The sequence below is a fragment of the Anser anser genome, assembly GCF_964211835.1.
Source record: "Anser anser genome assembly, chromosome: 1".
In the NCBI taxonomy this organism is placed as follows: Eukaryota; Metazoa; Chordata; class Aves; order Anseriformes; family Anatidae; genus Anser; species Anser anser.
Genome location: NC_139720.1, coordinates 44,745,699 through 44,767,578, shown reverse-complemented (window position 1 = coordinate 44,767,578; position 21,880 = coordinate 44,745,699). Strand labels below are relative to the sequence as shown.

General features: G+C 43.6%; 1 protein-coding gene across 1 annotated transcript in view; it reads right to left on the bottom strand.

The window, feature by feature from the left end:
* GRIN2B (glutamate ionotropic receptor NMDA type subunit 2B) overlaps nucleotides 1-21,880 on the bottom strand; it is a 199,370-nt gene that overhangs the window by 97,892 nt on the left and 79,598 nt on the right. The window contains exon 3 of the mRNA XM_083844055.1: nucleotides 17,841-18,439. Within this exon, the coding sequence (XP_083700181.1) occupies nucleotides 17,841-18,439 (599 nt within the window). The remainder of the gene's footprint in view (nucleotides 1-17,840; nucleotides 18,440-21,880) is intronic.

Genomic DNA, 21,880 nt, shown 5'->3' with positions numbered 1-21,880 from the left:
CACACATCTTAATTAATCTGCTGATTGTTCCCATACTCTCCCAGATTAGGATACCCTCTCCTAGAAAACATTAGCTTATTAACCCCAGCCACTCCTTCTAAAGTAGTCCCAGAACAGAACATTGCCTACCCGCTAAATGCCAAGGTATTCATAATGTTCTGGTTTACCAAGAGGCATTGCAAAATCTCTCAGAAGTATCTGAGCGGAGGAACAACACACAGGCTCTTTCAGTAGCATCATTAAAACCAGACAAACCTTTCAATCCATTTAGTGAAGTGCCTGAAGGTTGCCTTTTCAGAGAGGGGAAACAGCACACTGAAATTGAATACACGCAGTGCCACAGGCACCAGCCCTCTTGCACATCATTTGAGATGCTGATGTTTTTTCCTGTTTCATCTTTTTCTTCTATCTATGCTCAGTACATTTCAGGCTCGTGGAGGAGGCATCATAACAGCCCTGGAGATTTTTATTTATTCCTGAGAAAGATATAAAGTGGGCAGCAGGCAGGGAAGTTCCCTCTGCTATGTTGAATGCCAGCCGGAAAGGATTACTTACCTGCCATGAGAAGGCAGCTCGTAGTTAGTCCTACTCAAGCCCCTGCCCTTTCTGCTGTGGACAATTCAAGTGAACTAAATGAGAAGGGAACTGGCTCAAGAGAAGGGTAATGTCATCTCTGAACTGGACAGAGACTATCTCGTTCATCTCACAAGTCCCACCACATTGCTGGTGGTGAGCAGGAATGAATTAGTCAAATAGGAATTAATTAGTCGTTGAACTAGTCAATGATAACGGCAAGGTTCAAGGCTCTATCACCCATTCTCCAGAACCATGGTGTTTCTGTTCCTGAAACCATCTTCTAGAGAAGAGAATGCCTATCCCAGTATCCGTGCAAATGATGTTTCCACTAGGCTTTCTCCAAGAGTACACCAAGGGAGGGTGTGCCACGTGTCAGAAGATGTCCGGCCAGCTGAAGCAAATTGTCAAATCTTTCTTGGCATCTTGACCCCAAACTTGTCCCCTCTTCCAGACCACCACGCTCTGTAATGTATAGCCATAGCTTTCAGTTGCAGTCTGTAACCTCATCATGCCACTTGTCTCCTAGAAATTTTGTACAAAACGTAAGAAGAAACAGTAGCTCTGGTATTGCTTTCTTTCCATGAAGGTTTCTCATGTTAGGGGACAAATCATGAGCTGCATGGATTAAAGCACTTTAGGTGAATGCAGGACTGCAAAATACAGCCCCGTAGCCAAACACCCATGGCTGAAGCAAAGAGGGAGGGAGAGAAGGAGGAGAAAGAGAAAGACAGCCTGTGGAGGACTGGATTTTTTCCACTCTTTCGCTTGTTTGTTCTAACTGCTTGGCTGGTTGGTTTTAGTTCCACGCTGGGGACTGGCACTGGTTTTCTTTCACTGTGTGACATGAATTTTTAAATGAGTATTAAAGGTGCTGGAAGCCTGGGGTAGGATTTTTATTTCTTTTTTTTTTTCAGAAATTTTGTTTTTAATTCAAATTCAAATAAAACTAATCATTTCTCTGCTTGCTGACTGAGCCCCAGGTTTGAGCCCCTGTGTACAAGGACATGTTCATCCAGTGAGACAACCTTCCCTGACCTCCTAAAAATGCCCCAGGAAGCCCACAGACATGGGTGAAACGTGCATTTGCTGGGGCTTGTACTATTGTCTCGTCAGGCTGCCCTCTGCTAAAGCCTTCTTCACAGATTCCTCTGGCTATGCCAAACTTTATTTTTTGGATTGAAATTTTCCACGTGAGATGCTTATCCCAGGTTTGATATTTGAGGAAAATGGATGCAAAAAGGGTCTGTTCAAGAATAGACTAGAGGAAAGAAGCTGTTTTACCAATGTTAAATTGTGACCTTTTTAAAAATCTCTAGCAAGCTCTCTGCTTTCAAGGGACTTGAATTTTTATGAGAGTAGAAAGAAAAGGTTCCGTTTGTGTCACATGCTGATTTTTGCCATACTTGTGAAAACCTAGACAGGTCATAAGTCTTTGGAAAAACTGCAATTTACACTTGTTCAGCAGGGACTTAATAGAGCTTTTCAAACAAAACCTTTCTAAAAGCTTCTCCTCACTGAGCCTTCTGTAGGCTGAGGGACTTTGTCCACACACCAGCTCCAGAAAGGTCTATCTCTAGACTGGGGAAGCAAGAAGAGGAGGACTGCACCTCTCAGGTTTGCATCTCCACTCATCCAGCCTGCTCCCCACACATGGGGACAGCTGAGAGAGGAGGCTGGTGAATTCCAGAGGAAAAGGAAAAAGAGCTGTGAAGGTAATCAGGACAGATTGACCTGGGGCACTGGGAGAAGAAAGCAGGTGACTGAAATGCTGCAGGGGAGAAGAAAACTGGGAGGTGTGACACCTGGGGTGTTTGGGCAAAGATACTGGGGCTTGCTGGGGCTGAGGGTAGGGGAAGACAAGGACAAGGAGACAGAATGTGAGATAAATGGAAATGGATGAAAACCAGGGCCACATAGTCCAGAATTAATTAGAAGCTGGATTTTTCTAGACCCAGTGATGGGACCTTAGATGAGACGCAAGTGAGGCAGATCCTAGGTTTGCTAGGTAAAAACCAGACTGAGGAAAGGTGCCCAAAGGATGGAATAGATGAGGCAAGCTGGGGGAGACAAGCTAAAGGATGTCGGTGGTGGAGAGAAAGGCTGAAAAGTCCTAAACCATTAAACCATGCCCTTTGCCAGATCCTGGCCTCCAAGCCTTGTTCCCACGTTTCTTTGCAACCAGCACAGATGTGAAATGTGCTGGTTATGTGTCCTTTTCAGGACCTGAAAAAAAAAAAAAGGAAAAAAAAACAACACAGGCCGACATTCCCCCTCTGCTACTGAAGCCAGTTGACTCAAAGAGAAGCTGTCTGGGTAAGGCACGTGGCTGCTGATGCATACAGGTATCAAAATGATGCCATGTGGTGGAATTTCTGAGAGTTTCTTTTTTTGCAACATTTCTGCAAAACATTGGAAATTGTAGGCACATACACAACAGATTCTACATGAAAAAGATTATTCATTACACAAAGTCAGGCACTGCAAAATGGGAAATGTCAGCAGTACAGTCGCTCAAGCAACCTGAATGCAGCCCATTTTGCATAACCACTGCGAGTCAGTCCTGAATGATATAATCAACTACATTTTTTCTTGCAGGACCCCTGTCTTGTTCGGTGCACCAAATGGATTGAATTAGGAATCAAACCTACTGTTTGGAAAAGTGGGCATTAATCAAAGGAGAGGCACAGAATGGCTGGAATAAACAGTACAATCAGATGGCTAAGCCAACTGAAAGCTGCATCCCTACCTCTACACAAGGATCAGGGTAATGCCAGGAAAACCTCTTAAACCAGATTCTTTGCAAGTAGACACTAAATCTGTACACCTCATTTTTTGGATGCTTGACAAAAGATGGACAAAGCCTCTGGTTTCCTTTTTGTCTGGTGGCAATTCCAAACAATAATAGGTACTGTATTGAGAGTTTGATTTTTGGCAAACCAGGAAGTATTAAGTTTTGACTCTGTTGAGAGAAAACGTCATTCAGCCCAGTATCTTTCAAATCTGAACATTTTCAAATATCTTTTTTCAAATAAAAAGAAGAGACATATTGAAATGATAAACTAATTTGAATAAGAAATTAAATGTTACATCTAAAATATATTGAAAGAAATCATTCAAATTAAAATTTAAAAAGGGAAATAGTTCGGAGACTGTTCTGTTTTTCTCTTGGGTTCAAGATGATTTCTGCAAAACAATTAAACAGGATACAAAAAAAAAAAACAGCCCGTATAACTTGCATGCCACCAAATCTCCATTTTTGCATTAAAAAAAATCAATGAAAAATGGTGCTCAATATTATTTAATATTTGGGGGTGGGGACTCAATTCAAGGAATTGCTGAGTTGAAGTCAAAGAGAAATTTGCTTTGAACTCAGGAAGCATTCTGTAATGATCAGTACTTTGAATAACAAAATTCTAGGTGTCTCAGATGGGCCATAAAAAATTAATAGACATTTTTTGACCTTAATCTTGCTGTACCTCAGTTCTCCGCCTATACAATGGATTTACATAAAGCAGCTTTTGTCCTCTCATCTCACAGGAGTAGGGTGAAAATCCACAAACTTGACGATGTACTGAGATACCACCCTAAGGTGTGCCGCAGATAACACCTTGAGACGAAGAATTCTCTCTTTGCAGCAGCCTGTGAAAGCAGGCACAATACAAAGCTTAAGGCTGCACATTAAACACAGAGAAGAAAACAAAATACTGAATCACTGCTCAGTCGGGAAATGTCACCCATCCTGCATACAAAAGCAGGCAGGGGTCCTGTGTTGAAAGATAGTATACAGTCCTGAAACCCTTGCTCTGTAACGCGTAGACACATAAGTGCCAAATTAAGATTGCAACCTTAATTCTGGCATTTTCTTCTGTTTGAAGTGCTTGCCTTCGCAACCTAAATAATATTTGTCTGACACAGTTGTGTGTGCGTAATATATGAAAGGCTCTTGGCTCGGGGGCCTTGGACTTCACAGAACATTGCCGCAGTCCCCCTGAGTTTTCCTCCCTGGTTATTTTGCTTCCAGCTCATACCGGTTTTGCAGCACTGTATTAGAGCCTGTCTTTTCTGTCTCCCTCCTTTACTACATGTCCTTCCTCAGCCCTGCTTTCTCACCTCCAGCCACCCACCCCACCAGCTTAGCTCTCCTGCGCCTTCACTGCTGCATTGTTAATTATTTGCTTGGGCAACCATGATCGTTGGACTCCAAGCAGACAGAGGTCTCACTGCATTAGATATAAAGCAGCAAATACAATAGTTAGAGGTTCTCTAATTACAGGACAGAACTGCAATAGTGTGTATTGCCTTTCTGCATCCTTCCCCGACGTGGTTAATGCAGCGGAGGCTCCTGCCTCCACCATTTGCTCCTTTGTGACCTTCTACCCAGTAGCTATACTGGTGGGAGGCAGAAAGAAAATCCTTGGCTCACCAAATCTGCCTGCAACTGCAGTTCTCAGGCTCTTTCCAGCCCCAAATCCCCATCACTGTCACTGCTATCCAGCTGCTAATGGTCGTCGTCCTTTTCCACATCTCTTTACCTGAACAGAAGCTAAACCATCCCCTACTCCTCACCTGAAGAGGACAAAACTCTGGGCACTCCTGAGGGGGTAAAATCCCATTCAGAGAACTGCTATGGTTTGGTTTATCCTGCAAATGTAAAGACTGCATGCAATACACTTGCATCAAATGAAACAAAGGCACCATTTACTTTTCAGATCAAAAAGCTCCAGAGGTATTACTTCTGTTTTTAGCCACATCCAAACACATCAGAATGGGAGACTGGAGAAGACCAAACGCTGTTTCTGACCTGCTCTGCTGACATCATTTGCATATGCTGATGTTATTCAGGAAGAAAAGAAGAGTCAAGGGAAAAGCTTTAAAAAGCCTTTGGGGGTCCCCAAGGCTTCCCCAAGAGATCTGCTAAGCTCACAGTCACAACCACCCTGCCTCTCATCTCCACCTGCTCTTGTGGCCCCTTCTCCTTTACCACTAAGTTAACATCCTGCTGTCAGCCAGGGCAATACAGACACCCCTCGTATACCTATTTCTCAGCAAGGATTGAGAATCGCCCAGCAATATATTTCTTGGCTGCAATTAGGCAGCTTTGCCAAGCCTGAACACATTAGGGTGGGAGTAGGGGCTGATGTTTCAAAGACTCTGTGCAGAGGGAAAGACAATTTGGAAATTGCTCCCACTCCTGCCCCCCCCCCCCCCAAAAAAAAAGGAGGGACTACTTCAAAAATATGAGTTTATGAACTTTAAATTTTGAACTTTTTTTCCATAAAGAATGTTTCGGAAGCTGCAAAGATCAAAACAATATTAAAAGACCAAACCAGCCCAAAACAGACACACGAATAATCCTCTTCTCCCTGCCATCATGATGCCAGTAAGCACATGTTCCTCCTTTGCTTACGTGCCTTGTCCAGCCCTGTTGTAAACTATTCTACCCCTGTTTTCTCCTTATTCCTTCTTTCCTTTCCTCCCTCTCTCCTGGCTCTCCCTGGTGAACTGTGAGCTGCAAGAAACATTCCTAGGCTAGAAATTAACATATTAATGAAGAAAGAGCCTTGAAGAAGGGCTGAGAGATGGGGAGAAACACAGAGGCGAGGCAGGCAGAACAAAATAACAAAGGGAAGATATAATGAAGAAGGGACACAGAGCCAAAGCACAAAGGGAGAAAAAAAAAATGCCTTTCTCAGGAACTTGTGCTACTTCAAACACTTCTACGGGAAGAAGAGATGAAAGAGAGGAAAGAAAGGGGGTGAGGAAAATGGGGTGGTTCTTCTGTTTTAAAACAAGATTTAATATTTCTGTAGAAGAGAATCACCTATTGAAGGAAGGATGAGAAAGATGGAGGATGGGAATGAGCGAGGGACAGAGGGGAGCAACAGAGACACACAAAGGGGATAGGACTGATAACAAGAACAGTGGGCTCATCCCTGGCGGTTTGCAAATCACCATAAGTATGGATGCATGGATACATCAGTGCAGTCTTTGCCTATGGGTTATTACCTCCCCTGCAACCCTTCTGCTCTTTTCTTCTGCAACATACTCCTGAAAGCCTGCCCCAAAATTATGTCAAAAAAGCAGAAAATGTCAATTAGCAAAGACTACCGTTGATCTGGCAGGCTCACAAGAGTCCTGCTCCCAGCCCCTCTCAGCACTCTCTCAGGCAAACAGTGGGAAACCCATTAGGATCAGTGGGTAGAGGAGGAAGTCACAAAATGGTTAGTTCAAACATCTACGCACTTGCTCAATCATCTGCTCCTCTACTTGCCTACCCACCATTTATATCCTTGGTTAGATGCACTGCATAAGTCACAAAATTGCTCGTTCAAACATCTAAGCACTTGTTTAATCATCTGTTTGTCTACTAGACTACCCACCGCTTACATCCTTGGTTAGATGAACTGCAGAAGAATGTATTCTAAATTTGCTCTTGCACCCACTGTCCAGAACAAGCCCACGACTCACATACCTGCTAACAACGCGGGAGGGAAAAAAAAAAAAAAAAAAAAGAAAAGAAAAAACCAGCCCCACAACTCCTTTCTTCTGGGACACAGTGCTTTTTATACTGGTGAGAAGAAAAGGACCAAGGACTAGTTCTCACTCAACCATCTCCATATGAGACCCTAGGTACTACCACTCAGCTTTCTTTTCTGAGGCTTAAAAAAGCTTCCAGCAAATCCCTCTGTCATAAGCATGACGAATTTATATGGCTATTTTCCCTTAACTTCTCCTCAGACGATATCAGAAGGCTGCAGAAACTTACTGGTGTAACAGTCCTCATGGCCCAGCTTCAGCAGAATGGCCACAGCCAAGGTCACAACATCTGTGCAGCTCCTGGCTTGTGGCAATCGAAAAGTTAGGCTACAAACCACATGGAGGAATAAAGGTCAGTGCCACCCCCAGATTTCAGAGCTGCTGCAGCTGAGCACTACCATACAGGATGCCTTCTCCGTGCCTTGCAAGGATCCAGAAGGAGGTGGCAAAAAGGAACAGAACCGGGCAAACCAGCCTGATTGCCAACGGAATATGGTGGGTGCCTCTTATGTAAGCAGTTCTCCACTTTCCTGTGGCTTGAAGGACCACATACCTCCATACTGGTTTACATGGTACTGCCAGTACCACCCACTGTTGGGAGTGCTGTGGTCTTCTCATTTGGCTCCCTCGCTCTGCCAAACTTTTGTGTTAAACAATTTCATGGAAAAATAATAAGCTACCCCAAATCAATTTCACAGCCTTGCTAAGCTTGTGCCTTCATCAATTCAAACTTGAGCTTTCCATGAAAAATTGCTTGGAGAAATAAATATGAATCAGTAATTTTTTTTAAGTAAACTCATTCTAGCCAGTCAAACTTGAGCCTTTCCCAAAACTAGCATCTTTCCACAGCGACCAGAGAAACTGTGACTTGGCACCATCTCCAAGGCGCTTGTTTCATCTGACCAGTCATCTCACATTAGCAAGACCTCCTCTACCTCACAGCTACATTAAAACCAAAACAGATCTGCAAGTAGAGTCCCCTCCAGCCATCTCAACTACCTGTCTCAAGGAAAAGGAAACTGAGAAGAGGACAGCAGAACATGCAGAACCCTGAAAGACTGGCCCTGCTGCACCTCCTGGATTTGGGCAATTCAAGGGCTGGAGAGCCCAGCATCCCACGCTCCCCCCCAGAACAGCTATTTGACAAGAATACATAGAAGGCATACTGAAGAGCAGTTGCTATATTTTCAGATTTATTCAGAGGCTGTAAGCGTCTGTACTTTGCACCTCAAAGTCTTCACAGTCCCTTGGTGATACTGGAGGGCATTCCTTCATGGCTTAAGCACCAGCTCTTCTGAGCTCTCACCGCACCACACGTCACCACTTAGATGCAGAAGGGCAGCGTCAGCATCTTCGAGAAGAGGGTGGAAAGCGTTTCTTGCAGCAGTCTGTATTTGAGGTACTTCATGTCACTCATCGGGCTTAATCTGTCAGTGTCGCATTATTTTAAAGGGGAAGAGTGCTATAAAAAGCTTCCTTTCGGGGGACCATCTTTTATTTACAGCATCTATTACCTACGTGGCTGCATCCTCCCAGAGCTGCATTACATCTGACCCTTTTGCTCCCCATCTGATTCTGTTTCTCATTGTCTATGCCCTGTGGCAGGTACACAGAAGTCTTGTTGGACCTCTCCCTTTGCCCAGGGCTGAGTTTCCAGGGACAATAAGCAGACAATCGGTGTAGAATCTAGATACATCTGTCCAAAACCTGTCACAGTCTTGTGACGAAGGAGGTCTCTGAAAGCGCATATCATCTGCTGGTGAACTCTGCAGGCTGGAAAAGCTGCCAACCTCCCCCCTGAAACCACTTCTGGAACTGCTGGCTGCCTGCTTCACACAGGCACATGAGGAGCATGTGTGGCACTGCCACTAATCTCTTGTGCTTATTAAACAGCCCCAATGTCTTGGCTAAAATCCACCTCCAGCAATTTCATTCTGCCAGCTGAAACGCCTCTTGCAGCTCCAGTGAGGTGCAGTATTCATCTCTGCTTCATACTATGTGCTGTTAAACCGTTGCTCTATTTCACCCCAGAGATGGTTGAATTTTAGTAGTGAATTAAGCCATCCCTTTCTAGTTTGTAAAGTGCTTTGGAATTGCAGATAAAAGATACTACAGCCTGTCATAAATAAATGTTAAGATGCTGACACTGCTTCTGGAGGTAGCCATCTTGCTGAAAAATGATTTCATTTGTGACACTAATAATACAGGCAAGAACACCGGGCAAGACACTGAAAGCTCATTTCCATCTCGTTTTAATACTGCTTCAGAAAACAGAGAAAAAGTCAGCCTCGAGTCAGCATTTGTTTTTAACCACTGTCAGGCCGCAGAGGTTTGTGGCTTTTCAGCCCAGTGTGGCAGCTCTCCTCCACACCAGCTATACCATCAGTGAGTAAACTTCTCACCGGATTACCTGCCATCTTGCCAGGTCCTTATGCAGACCAACCCAAATCTGTTTTTCAAGCATTTTCCATGCTGCGTTACTGCAGAGAGGAGCTCTAATCACCTTACAATCTTTACTCGATCACGACAGGTGTGGAGACCTGTTAAGCGTGATATAGCAAGCTCAGAAGCCTCTCCACAGGGGTGGAAAAGAGTTTTCTTTGTAGAAAGAGGGGTGGCAGCATTCAGCCTGATTGATCATTTCAAGGGCACTATGGTCAGATTTTAATATTCATTTTATATTAAGGTGCTTGCAGGCTCGAGTAGGGACAGTCTGTTATTTAAATGAGGAGATAATATGTTGTAGGAATGACAGAGCAGGCAGTGGACTGGGCAAGCTGGCAGGTCTCTGCCATTTCTAGTCTCTTTTTTCCTATTTCGTTTGCATTTAAGCATTTTAAATACCACATTTTTAGATTATCTGTCATTCAAATATTTTGTGAAATATAGTATGCAGTGAATGTAAAATACACAAGAATGACACTAAGGTAACATACACCCCCTTCAAATGTTTATATTTGTTGCAAAATCTATTTTTCTAGCCCTAACAAAACAAGTATTCCTTGTCCAACACTACATATTGATTTTTGAAGTTTGAAGTGCAGCTAGCTTTGAGTTATTTGTCCACACCAACAAAAATCCCACTGCTGGATAATTATTTGAAAGCAGAACAAATGCATTCATTTCACACTTTCACGACTCAAAATTGGAAGAACAGGTTTTTTTGCTCAGGTTTTCCAAAACGTTCACCTTCAGACTGAGGATGAAAATGAAATTTGCTACATGAAACAAAATGTATTTTTAAAATTGTAGCTGTTTGAAAATAGGCCAGTGCAGAGGGCTGTGAGCTACCGAGAGGTCTGGATTCTGCACACTTAACAGGTGTTTGAAGCCACAGCTCGGTTTGGTCTATTTGAGATAAGTATTCAGCTGTACCACAGATATGCAGATCCATGTTTTCCCAAAATTTGGATGCAAAACTCGAGTACACCCTTAAAGCAATGACTCTGAGAGGAATTTCAGCAGCAGCAGCTAGTCAACAGCACTTTAAGCCTCGATTCAGCAAAGCACTTAACTGCGAGCTTAGCTTGAAATGCGTACAATGATTTCTTAGACTAAGCGCATGCAGCAAAGACCACTTCGCCCGCCCCTGAGCTGCAGGTGCCTCTGGAGGGGAGCACACCAGCTCCTTAACAGGGTTTGGCACCATCACACAGCAGTGTAGGGCAAAAAGGGGAGAAGAATATCCCATCTGAAGTTAAAACCGCAGGGATTGTCTTAAGGCTGCAAAATGTCACCAATAAATCTCAGCTCGGACACGCCAGGGTTAAAGCTTAGACTCTCTGCCAGGAAAGGCCATCTGATATTTTATTTTTTTTTTCCTTTTATTCATGGATTTCTGCCAGGGATGAACGCTGCCCCAGCCCCCCGGGACAGAGCCACTAGGCGGCGTGCCGGGCTGGTGCCTTGTCACACCGCATCGCGAGCCCAACCTGCATCAAAGCGATGAGATAGCTGCTCCGGAGTTGCACAGGGAGCCATAGCAACGCAGCAGTTCCTATTTTTAAAAACTTGAAAGATAGTAAGAACATTAAGTCTGAGGGTAAAAAAAAAAACAGCATTTCTATCAGGGAAAAAAAAAAAGCACGCATTCCTTACAGGATCCAGTGATGAAACCACAAGTGGCTAGCCACTGATTTGCAGGTATGCACGTCTCCGAAATACCCACAGCCGCAACAAGCCAGTCCCTGAAGGAAGGAGGCTGTTTCTCACCTTCTCTCCCCTGATCTGCTAAAGCAGGTTTTCACATTCCCTGGGGCACTTTAAAATCCACAGAACCCCGGCTGTATTTTGTGATCGGGGGAAGATGCTGCTGTGGCTGATGCCAAACCACAGCCAAAGCTGGGTTGGTGGTTTCACACCGCTTCCTTCAGCTCCACCACAGAGGAAGGATTTTTATTCACTTTTTATGAAGAGCACAGAGAGCTTGAGTGCACAAGTGAAAGCATATTGTCACCAGCAAGTGAAGTTGCCACAGTATTAGCACTAATTGGACTTGGCTGTGGAGCAGGAGATGTCTCAGAGGGCTGGAAGCAGAACATGGACATTTTCCCATCTGGAAACTGATGGCGCATAATGAAATTCATTCCCAGCTGGTGGATTTTGGAGGCCTTTATGAAAGGGCCTGTCCTCTAATCAAAAGATAACCCTTGCCTAAAGCCCATCACTTCACTTGAATCCTCCCACCTTCTTTTATTTGCAAAGATGATGAAAAATCCAGCTGTCCACACAGAGCAGGTGCCTCCTCTCCCACTCACAGAAAGTCCAGCTCTTCAGGATCAAGGCATCCTGCTCCGTCTGCTGAGGAACAGACATTTTGCTGTCCTCTTGCCCCCTGAAGCCAGGGGTCTTCAGTCTCCTACCAGCATGCCACGCTGGCTTGCGTTAGACCTCCCCGAGCAAGACACCGAGCAGGAGATGCAAGGTGGAGGAGCAAAAAATAAAGAGAGCCACGGCGCTACGCAAGCAACAGAGACCAAGGTGACGTACAGCAGGGAAAATGGGGAGGCAGAGAGACCCTGGCAGAGGCAGGAGGCACCGGCCAGCCCCGGCCTCCAGCTGCTGCTGGAGCGGTGACAAGAACAAGCAGATTTCAGCAGCAGGGATCTCTAATCCGTCAGCAGCGCTCACGCCACGTGCTGCCAGCCAGCACCAGCCTGACAGCAGCCGGGTACACGGACCAGCGGGGACGTAACGAGCTGCTAACAAGACCCCAGCTTAAAGGCTCCGAAAGGTCAAAAGTTACATATGCTCCCGCACCCTCCAAGCTTCTGAAAAGGGCGATTTCCGCATCCGTGGGAACATGCCATTTATATCTTCCCTCTCCTCCTCACAGGAGTTAAGAAGCGAGTCTCAGCACTGTGCCTCCCACCACTGGAGCGGCACGGGGTTTAAGGGCTGGAGCACGGCTTCCCAGACACCGGGCAAGCAGGTCCCGCCGAAGCCAGTGAGACATCAGGGCTGGCCAGTGCTCTTGGTTATAGCACAAGGTTCACTCATTAGTCCTACAAATGGAGAAAGGGCGATGGCACAAATACTCCTTTCTCTGTTCCTGCTCTCAGCTGCCTTGCTGAGCTGTGTGGAGGTACGTGGCTCACTTGGCTGTGAGACAAGCTCCATGACAGTATCTGCAAATGACATATGATAATCCTTGCGTCTGAGGTGACAGGCAATACCTACTGTGGCCGGAGAAAAAAGGGCAACAATCCTATTGTACAATCCTATTGCAAGTACTTTCAGTACTCACCGACTCACTATTCGGCTGTCCCAAGCCCCAGCGACTCCTAATTTCCACTTGGGGAACATGGTCCTGTGAAAACAGAGCTTGCCCTTGATGTCTCAGGAAAAACGGTTTCCAACTGTTCATCAAGGGTTCTTTTGCATTTCTTAACTGGTTGACATGGAAAGCTCCAGATGAAAGTATTTCACCCAAAGTGGAAGTATCATGTCCAAACAATGCACCAAGCTAGCTTACCAGCTTTTTTCAAATTTGAGGAAGCTGAGGTGCAGAATTGAACTTACCTTTGTTCCCCCCTTAATTTATTTCTTTGCAAAGGCAGTATAATTCCACATTTGTATTTTCATTCCAAAGCAAATGCTTCACTGCACTTTTTATTAAAATGAAATCTGGTGTGTGCAGCCTGGTGTTAAATGAGAGACTATTAAAGCCAATCAGTGGAGAACTCATTAGTAACCCTACAACAACAAACTAGTAGTTATGGCCCAGCATTCACAAGCAGTCATGACAACCAGTAGGAAGAACCCAGGTCTCGTTGAAGGCTGTAATAAAAACATAGCTTATGTAGTCCAACGTCTGAATATCCATACAAAACGGCTGATCTTCTACTTCTCAAATGATATGTGCCAAAAATCATATTCTTTTCTCATGACTCATCCCTGAATACCTCTCTCAAGAATACTCCTGTCATTTAGTTATTTCTTCCCATTTCTAAAATGTAATGAGAAGCACCCATCCTGAGCTCAAGGAAATCTGTCCCATCAATTAAAATAACGAAATAAACAGAAGGCTGCCTATAAACACATCCACCTCTGCCCACTCACTCCTCAGCAGCCATGGTGAAGGGAGAATAGATGAGTTTTGCAGAATGCCTAGAAGGTTAGCAACTCCACTTGGAAGGGCCAAGAGGGAAGAACTCCAAATCTGAGCATCTCTCCAGAGCAAAACCCTGTTAGAAACTCCTTCCCTCTGAAACTCTGAAACCTTCTCGCTTGGCAGAAGAGAGTAGAAGCACAGTGATTTGCTGAATGGAGAGGGAAAGACCAGCCATCAAGATAACTATAAGCTTGGTAGACTGGAATATTCAAACCAGATCACTTTCTGGGACAATGGAGGAATAAATAAACGGATACCTATTAAAAACAAAATAAAGAGTTAAAGAGCACAATTGAACTGGAAAACAGCATGTGGATAGTTAGACTCCAACTGATCACCTAAGCCTATTATTAGCATAAATTGAGATATATCCCTCACAGAGGAAAACTTCCTCAAGAATCCTTCAAAAAAAAAATAACAATACTTGTAGCATGAACCTTCCATAATGTATCATACTCCTACTAGTTAGTGGAGTTATCTTGTCAGCAGGTTCTTTTCTAGGACAGAATCTGCAATGTTCAATGGTCAAGATCGCACTTCTGTAGTTCCAGTCTAAAACAAAGGAGTATCAGCTTCAAGATAGACAAGAAACAGTTGCTATGAGACCATTATTAATATGAGAAGATGCACACCAAACACCTACAATGGTGAGAAATGGCATTTAGATAACAGTCCATCTCAATTTATTTATATTTTTGTGCTTGCAGCCATACCTCAAGGAAAGCTTTGTTAGCCCAAGCACTTGCAAAAACAAACAAAAGTGCCAATGAAAGAAGGGGCAAAAACATAGAGAAAATGAGTTTTCTTTCTGAATTTCAGCAACATTCAGTCCAATTCCTCCTCAATCCATTATACACCCATAGAGCAGGACCATTTGATTTTAGTTGCATCCAGAACCATTGCATGTTGAGGAAGGAAAAAAAAAAAGAAGAAAAGAAAAAAAATGTAACAAATGATCAGGGTTCAAAGGCAGATCTTGGGAAATGACTAATTCACAGTGTTAGTGTATAATGTGCCCAGCTGAACTAAATTACACATTTTTTTAGTTGTATGTGTCACTCTCCAAAGAATAAAATGGGAAAATTCTTTTATTGTACTGCCTCCCAGCTATGGATTTGAAGCAAATCAGACCTCTTTGGATTAGCTTCAAGAGCTTCTGAAACACCAGCTACATGGTGATGTATTATCTGAGGTCACACACACTTTGCAGTCTCCCCAGACATCAAGCCCACGTACATACATTTCTCTATTCTGTGTAGGCATGTGGAGGGGGAACTGTAAGTTGCAGATGGCTGAATATAGTATTGCCAGGTCCGGGGCAGGACTATAATTAGTTTTCCAGAACCTTCATTCCAGTCCAAAGTATATCAGTAGAGGTTTAAAGCTTAGGATATAGTAAATTCCAGTGGTTCAAAACGACTTGAAGGTATGAACAAAGATTATAACCATTAACTTCTGTGGACCTTAGTTCAGGTAGTGAGGTGAACTCATACCTTCAAGCTTGCTTCTTCCCACTTCCTTCTCGCTCTCCTCTGCCTTTCCTCCTGCCCAGATTCAATCTGTGAGGCTGAGCTTGAAGCTATCACATTTCTATTGAAACTTTGGATTTGTAAAAGCAAAAGCTAATTTTGGACACCACTAGCTTTTATGTGCCAAAAGGTGCCTGAAAGTAATTTCATTTAAAAAGAAGACCAAGCACACAACCCACTAGAGATCACACTGTTTAACTACCTCACCCAGAAGCACTGATAGGGTGGAAACATTTGCAGGAAGCAGAACCCCCAGACTAGCAGAGCACAGGTCAGCTCTGTGCAAGGCAAAGAAAGTATTTGCACGGTGATCACAGAAGCGACTGCAACACAGTGTAATGACTTCTGAGCTAGTTCAGGTGCCTGCAGCAATCTAAGCACTGGCAGAATGGAGCTTGGCATGGACTAATTGACTCTGTTTCTCAGAGAGACTGATGTCAGTACCCAAACTAAGCTGGGTATATCTACACGTATCTGCAGTCATTGCTGTGAATGTTATACCCCAAGTAGACAAGGGAGAAGGAACAGAATGATTTGGGCCATGAAGGTGAGAAGAAATATAATTCTTTCAAAAGTGCCAAGAGCTGCTTTAGTGCGGGGTGCCCAGGCTTCGGGGCATATCTATGCTGCACAATAGTGCTGTCATATCTAGAGGCTCAAGAGTCTCTGAGCCAGCGCCTCCTATCCAATGCAAAGGAGTGCTATGCAGAATCTGCTGAGTCCTCACAGAAGCATAGCTATATGGGTGTGATATTATGCACAGGCTAATCAGTAGAAGGTCTCTGCAGAACACAGCATCACACAGCAGGGAACAACTTTATTTTTTTTTCTAAAGAAATGCTGAAAAGTCACAACACAACTCCCCTCCAAAATCCCTATCCATTTGGAAAGGTAAAAAGCAGCCTGCCTTTATGCTACTTCTGACAACTTTGTATATATTAAATATATTTTCCCTGTTTAATCATTCCGGGGATGAACCAAAGGAGCAGCAGAAAACACCCCTTTCCACTAAGCCTAACTGCGAAGGAATCTGATAAAAGTATTGGGTACCTTTGGTGATTCCAAGGCTTGCAGACAACAAAAAGACAGTGTAGGAAAGAGGAAATCAAGGCAATGAGACCTGGTAATATGTCAATGGATCACAGAGACAAAGAACAAATAGCAGACACAGTCATGGGCAATCTAATGGGTCACAGAGGAGACTTCTTTCAATCCCCAACTTTCAGGCAAAGCAAAATCACGTTCTGCTTTTTTTGTCCATCAGTCCCTCTATTTGCCTAGTACAGTTTACAGTGAGAGGTCACAGCACAGAAACCAATCCATCACATTTACACTATTCCATGATTCATGGAACAAATGAATAAAGATGCTGCACTCTCTGTGGCCACCACTCTCAACAGCTACTATGCGGATTCCCCGTATCCTACTGCAAAGGAACCGATGTGCCCGAAGATTTTATATGTAAAACATTGGAGAATGACAGCTGAACAGGTCAGGGGTCATCTGGCTAATTGCAGATATCACCTCCCCCAATTCTTCCCATGTCTAATTATCTGGGTTGCTTAGCTACACACTAAAATTCTAGCTGGGACAAAAAAGGAAGATCTAGCAATCAGAGGTTGTTCCACCACATGCTTCCTCTGTGGCCTCAAGCAGACATCTTAGCACTGTTTCTTCAGAAAATTTGAATCTGAATTAGACAAAGATGATTAATTCAAATAGGTTTTAATAGGTTTTCCTTTTCTTCTTCTTTTTTAATGTCCTTTGCCATCTAGAAAAACTCCCAGTCCTAATGGAGGTGCTTAGGCTCTCTATGTAATGTGCATAGAGAATGGGACACAAAACAGCAAGCAGACACCAGCCAGCAAGATGCCAATGAGCAGGATGCACAAGTCCATCCTCTGAGTAAACTGGATGCTTAAGGCACCTGAGGGCTTTAAAAGCTTCAAGGATAAAGCAGGCGCTCACCAGAGTTGTTGACCCTAGCTCTTTTTACAGCTCTAGTTCTCCAGACCACTATGCACTTCCTTCTCTCCTGCAACTGAGGGGTAATAGGCAGCAAGACACTCAGTACGCAGACAACAGGTGCCAGGAAAATATCCCAGGTGGGTCACACAACCATCACCTCTAAAGGACACCCATTCATGCATCACTGGTGCCTGGAACAGTACCTGGGGCCATCTAGATATAAATACAAAAATCCCCACTGCCTGCAGCAAGAACCCACCTGACACCTACAGACCCATTTGTGCAAAGACTCTCCAAGAAGTTCAGCACTGTTATGGAAACAAACCTGTTATACATCAAGGGGCACACCCAAATATTTGCATCATGCCTTCATTGTGCCTTTGCCATGTGTTGGCTTCCTCCTCGTGTGGTCTGGCTGCTTTCAAACAGGATAACAGTACTGGCATTCAGGACTTACAGCAAAGCAAGCCCCACCATTAGCACAGCTCCCCTTGTCCAGATTCTAGCCAACACAACGCACTGCCCCAGCACACCACATGTCCTAGCAAAGTTATTCTAGTGGTCAGAGGTCCTTTGTGACCCCTCTTTTGTAAGGGTAGCCCAGCCCTCTCCCTTACCTGTTGAGCATGTTTGACTGGTAAATCCTTTTCTCCTGGGTGTTGTAACAGCTGCTCTTGGGCTCAGGGATGAAGCTGTGTTCAGACAGCATATCAGAAGCAGCCGTGGTGATTATGGCTATTCCATCCCTCACTCTGGCAGGAAGACCGTAGTCCCATTCATCATATGAGACAGAGATGAGCCCAGTGGGGAACTCGGATGGCACTGTGTCTGTATCCCCTGCCACCAGGCTGGGCACGATCCACGTGTAACCATAGCCTGTCAGACCTACAGAGTTGGCCACCTCAAAAATGTAGGTGGCCTCTTCCTTGGTACAGTAGAGGAGGATAACAGGGCTTTGGAGCTTCTTGAGCTGGTTCTGGATCTTTGAGTCCCCATCGTCCAGGGACATGTCCAAGAGGAGGACCTCCTCCAGTTCCCAACCCACAAAGCTGTGTTCAATGGTACTGCGGATCTTGTTCACGAAGTCCTGGTAACCAGGGAAGTAAGTAGTGACAATGGAGAAGATGTACCAGTCATATTCTTCCATGATGTTGAGCATGACAGAGGCTTGCTGTTCTATTGATGGGCCAAACTGGAAGAACATGGATGACTCATCCTAGAATAGAAAGCCAAAGAGAAAAAGAGAAAGAGAAAACAAGAATAGGTCAAAGGAAATATACAACATTGCTAGTCAACCCACTGAGCATGTAGAGGGAGGCATGCAGTCAGAATCTTGCACTTCATGTCTTGGCCAGAGTTTAAGGATTTTTAACAAAGTGAAGCAAGTGGAAAGGAAATAAAAGCCTTTTTATGACCAGCTGTCCTTAATTTATTTTTAAAGGCAGGTTGCTGAAATTACTTAAAGGTTTCAAATGTTATGCATGATTCTAACAGACAGGGAACAAGTGGTGCACAAGTGAGGCCAGAAAGAGAATATATGCAAAGTATTCCATGTTTGCAGAAATTAACAGCTTTAATCCCAGGATTATCACAACCACATACATAGGATAAACAGGGTACATATTAATTACAAATGCATAACCACATATATGGGATAAACAGCTCTGATTTTGATTGTTTCGGACAGTCACTCTAGTCTGAATATCCAGACTGAAATATACCTAGAGTAGGCAGAACCATTGGACAGAAATAGATCTGAGAACCTCTATTGCAAGTTCCTCTCAGAGCAAGCAGTAACACAAGGTACTATGACTGTGAAGACTCAGTCTTAGAACAATATAAAACCTACTAAAATTGAAATAGAATTCTAAACCATCAAGGGTTTTGTTTATACCATGTTTTAGAGAAATGTTAGCTTAATATTTCTCTTGCTATTGCCTTCATATCCTTCCACCATGCCATGTTCATCTTTGCAAGAATCAGAACATGCACTTTTTTATAACTCCCAAGACTACAAAAGGGTTATATACAGATCTCATCTCTTCAATGGCATAATGCAAGCTTTCTTTGTCCTGAGATTTCACAAGATACCAGGCTTTCAGTTTTTAACAGATTTGGTAAAATCCAAATCCCACTTTTGCACGGTTCCTGGTGGAAAGGATTGGAAAAGGCACTTCCCAATATGTTATCCTATAAAGTGATCTCCGCCTTTTAAAGTCAACTGCAAATTCCCACTGACTTCTGTAGAATAGGATTTGATCACAAAGAAGAAAAAAACCAAGCAAACAAACAAAAAAATGTCAGAATTAATGTTATCTTTCCACAGAGATTCACATTAAGATAAAAAAATCCAATCAATACTTTTAGGAATAAGATAGCAGCTCTGCCTTCTCTCAGTCAGCCAGAAGAGTTGAACCAGAAATCCAGAACAAGGTAGTCCAGAGTTTTAGATCTGGGGGAACTCATTGTGAAAATGCCCCAAAGCATTACCTCAGGACATTCACATTTAGAACAGCTCTCTACCAAATTCACTCTCCGACAATTTAGCAGGTAGAGATGGTTTTCAGCAAGGGTGACAGTTAATCAGACATCCATCCATCCCTTCTTTAGTCATGTTTTTTATTACCTATTGTCATTTTCTCTATTGGCAAAACATGCCATTGCTCAGCAACTCCAGGAAAAAAATCTCTGATCTTGTAACCAGCCTTCAGCTGTTTCTCTTTCCTGAACTCCCTGTGGGTCACAACCTATACCAAAGAGTCCTTGCTCCCAGATCCCAGTGCCTTTCCTATGAGGTTTGGTGATGAAACTCTATTCACTTCCTCCACACAGCTCACCACCCACTTGTGAAAGTACTCTTGGGCTGCTCTTTGCTCACTGGAAAAATAAATGTACACAAAAAGAAAAAAAAAAAAGCAAATTGGAGATGAGACAAGACGACAAAAAAAAAAAAAAAACAGGAACAGCAACTGAGCCTCACAATCTGTGGAAAAGAGCTCATATTTTCTAATCATTGGAATTCACCCCTTCTCCTACAATTGCGCTCAGGAAAAAAAAATACTTTTTCAATAAAGAGATATGCTTTATCTTTGAAGCTCGTGGAGAAAATCAGGAAAGCCAGATGAAAGATTAAACAGCTGTCACGGCACCTGCCTGATATTGAAAACAGCCTGAACAAGCATCTCCAATGCCCTTCATTGCACTGCGCCTTTGAAAGCCACCTGTAGCAAACTGAATGCTACAGTGTGAAGACTCAGCTTTACCATAACATTAGAATGCAAGACACCCACTGTGGTAACTAGCATTTATTTATATATTAAATTCAACAAAAAAACTTTTCTATTCTTATGCATAAGAATCTCTGCACTGAATGCAAGTTTCCAGTTTCTAGCAGAGAGTCTAAGAGTTGAAGGACCCGGCTACTGAATTATGGGAAGATTGGACACACAGGATCTTGAAGTCTTGTCTGAAGAAAATATTGGGTGCTTTCTTCAGTGACAAAGAGGGGACATGAGGTGGTAAATCCACTAGCATGTCAAGGTTGTGGAGACACATGCGCATACAGTAGTTACTAGACGTGGTAGGGAAGTGCAGGAGGTTCTGCCCTCACTGTGATTCAAAACGCAGTCAGATGCTCCAGCTAAAGCACGTGCTGGCAGTTCATTCCACATAAGTGCACAGCACAGTTGAAAGAAATTCGGTCCCAAAGGCTCAGGCAGAAAATTGAGCACTCCTTACTAACCAGAGCATATCAGAACATCAAAAATCAGTACACCAAACAGATAGATAGCTTTATGACAATCCAGCTAAACAATTCCTCCCCATCAAGAAACATATGCATCCGTCCTTAAATCAAAGAGCACAGACCACTTGGCTGTGCATGTAATAATTGCTCTTGAGCAACTGCTTGCATTTTTATTACAGAAGCAGCAAGAAGAGGCAACTTTATTCAAAATTCGAGCATTAAGAAGGTGCAAGCCAGTCCAGCTTTTGGCTTGGCAAGATGTTTCTTGGCACTTAATCACCACAATAGTTGGGTAGCCAAATGTTCTTCATTCTCTAACCAACTCAGCACTCAGAAAAAAAGAGGGGTAAGGGAAGGAGGACAGACAACAGCATGGAAGAAAGTGTCCCTCTCATAATAAATCAGGAGAATTGCTGATGGAGCTGGATGAGAATCTCAGTGAGTGTATTTTGGGGTACAGAAAGCTAAGAAAGAAATATTCCTGAGAGCCACAGTTTCCTGATTTTTGACCACACCTGATGGAAATCCAAGGAAAAAGAGAAGAAGCTGAACTGACAGAATACCACAGGGTTATCAGAGGTGGAATTTGACCTCACTGTGGTGTTACGACGAGAGACTTTAGATTAGGAGGCAGATCCAAGTTTTTTTACCTATAGTTCATTAATGCTTTATTAGTCTAAAACCAGAAAGGAGTATCTTACCCCTCCAGATATTAAAGACTTTTATAAACATTGCAAGCCCCTATTTTTCTCCCGCAGAAATTTCATATTCCACCCTCCCCTTTTTCACCCTGGAACAGCCAAAATATGGTTCAACATCGCCACTGGAGACAGATTTAAGTTCGGATTGGGGTAGGTTGAGTTAAAAGGAGACGTCCCTCACACTGCACATACCTAGGTTAAAAACAATCCC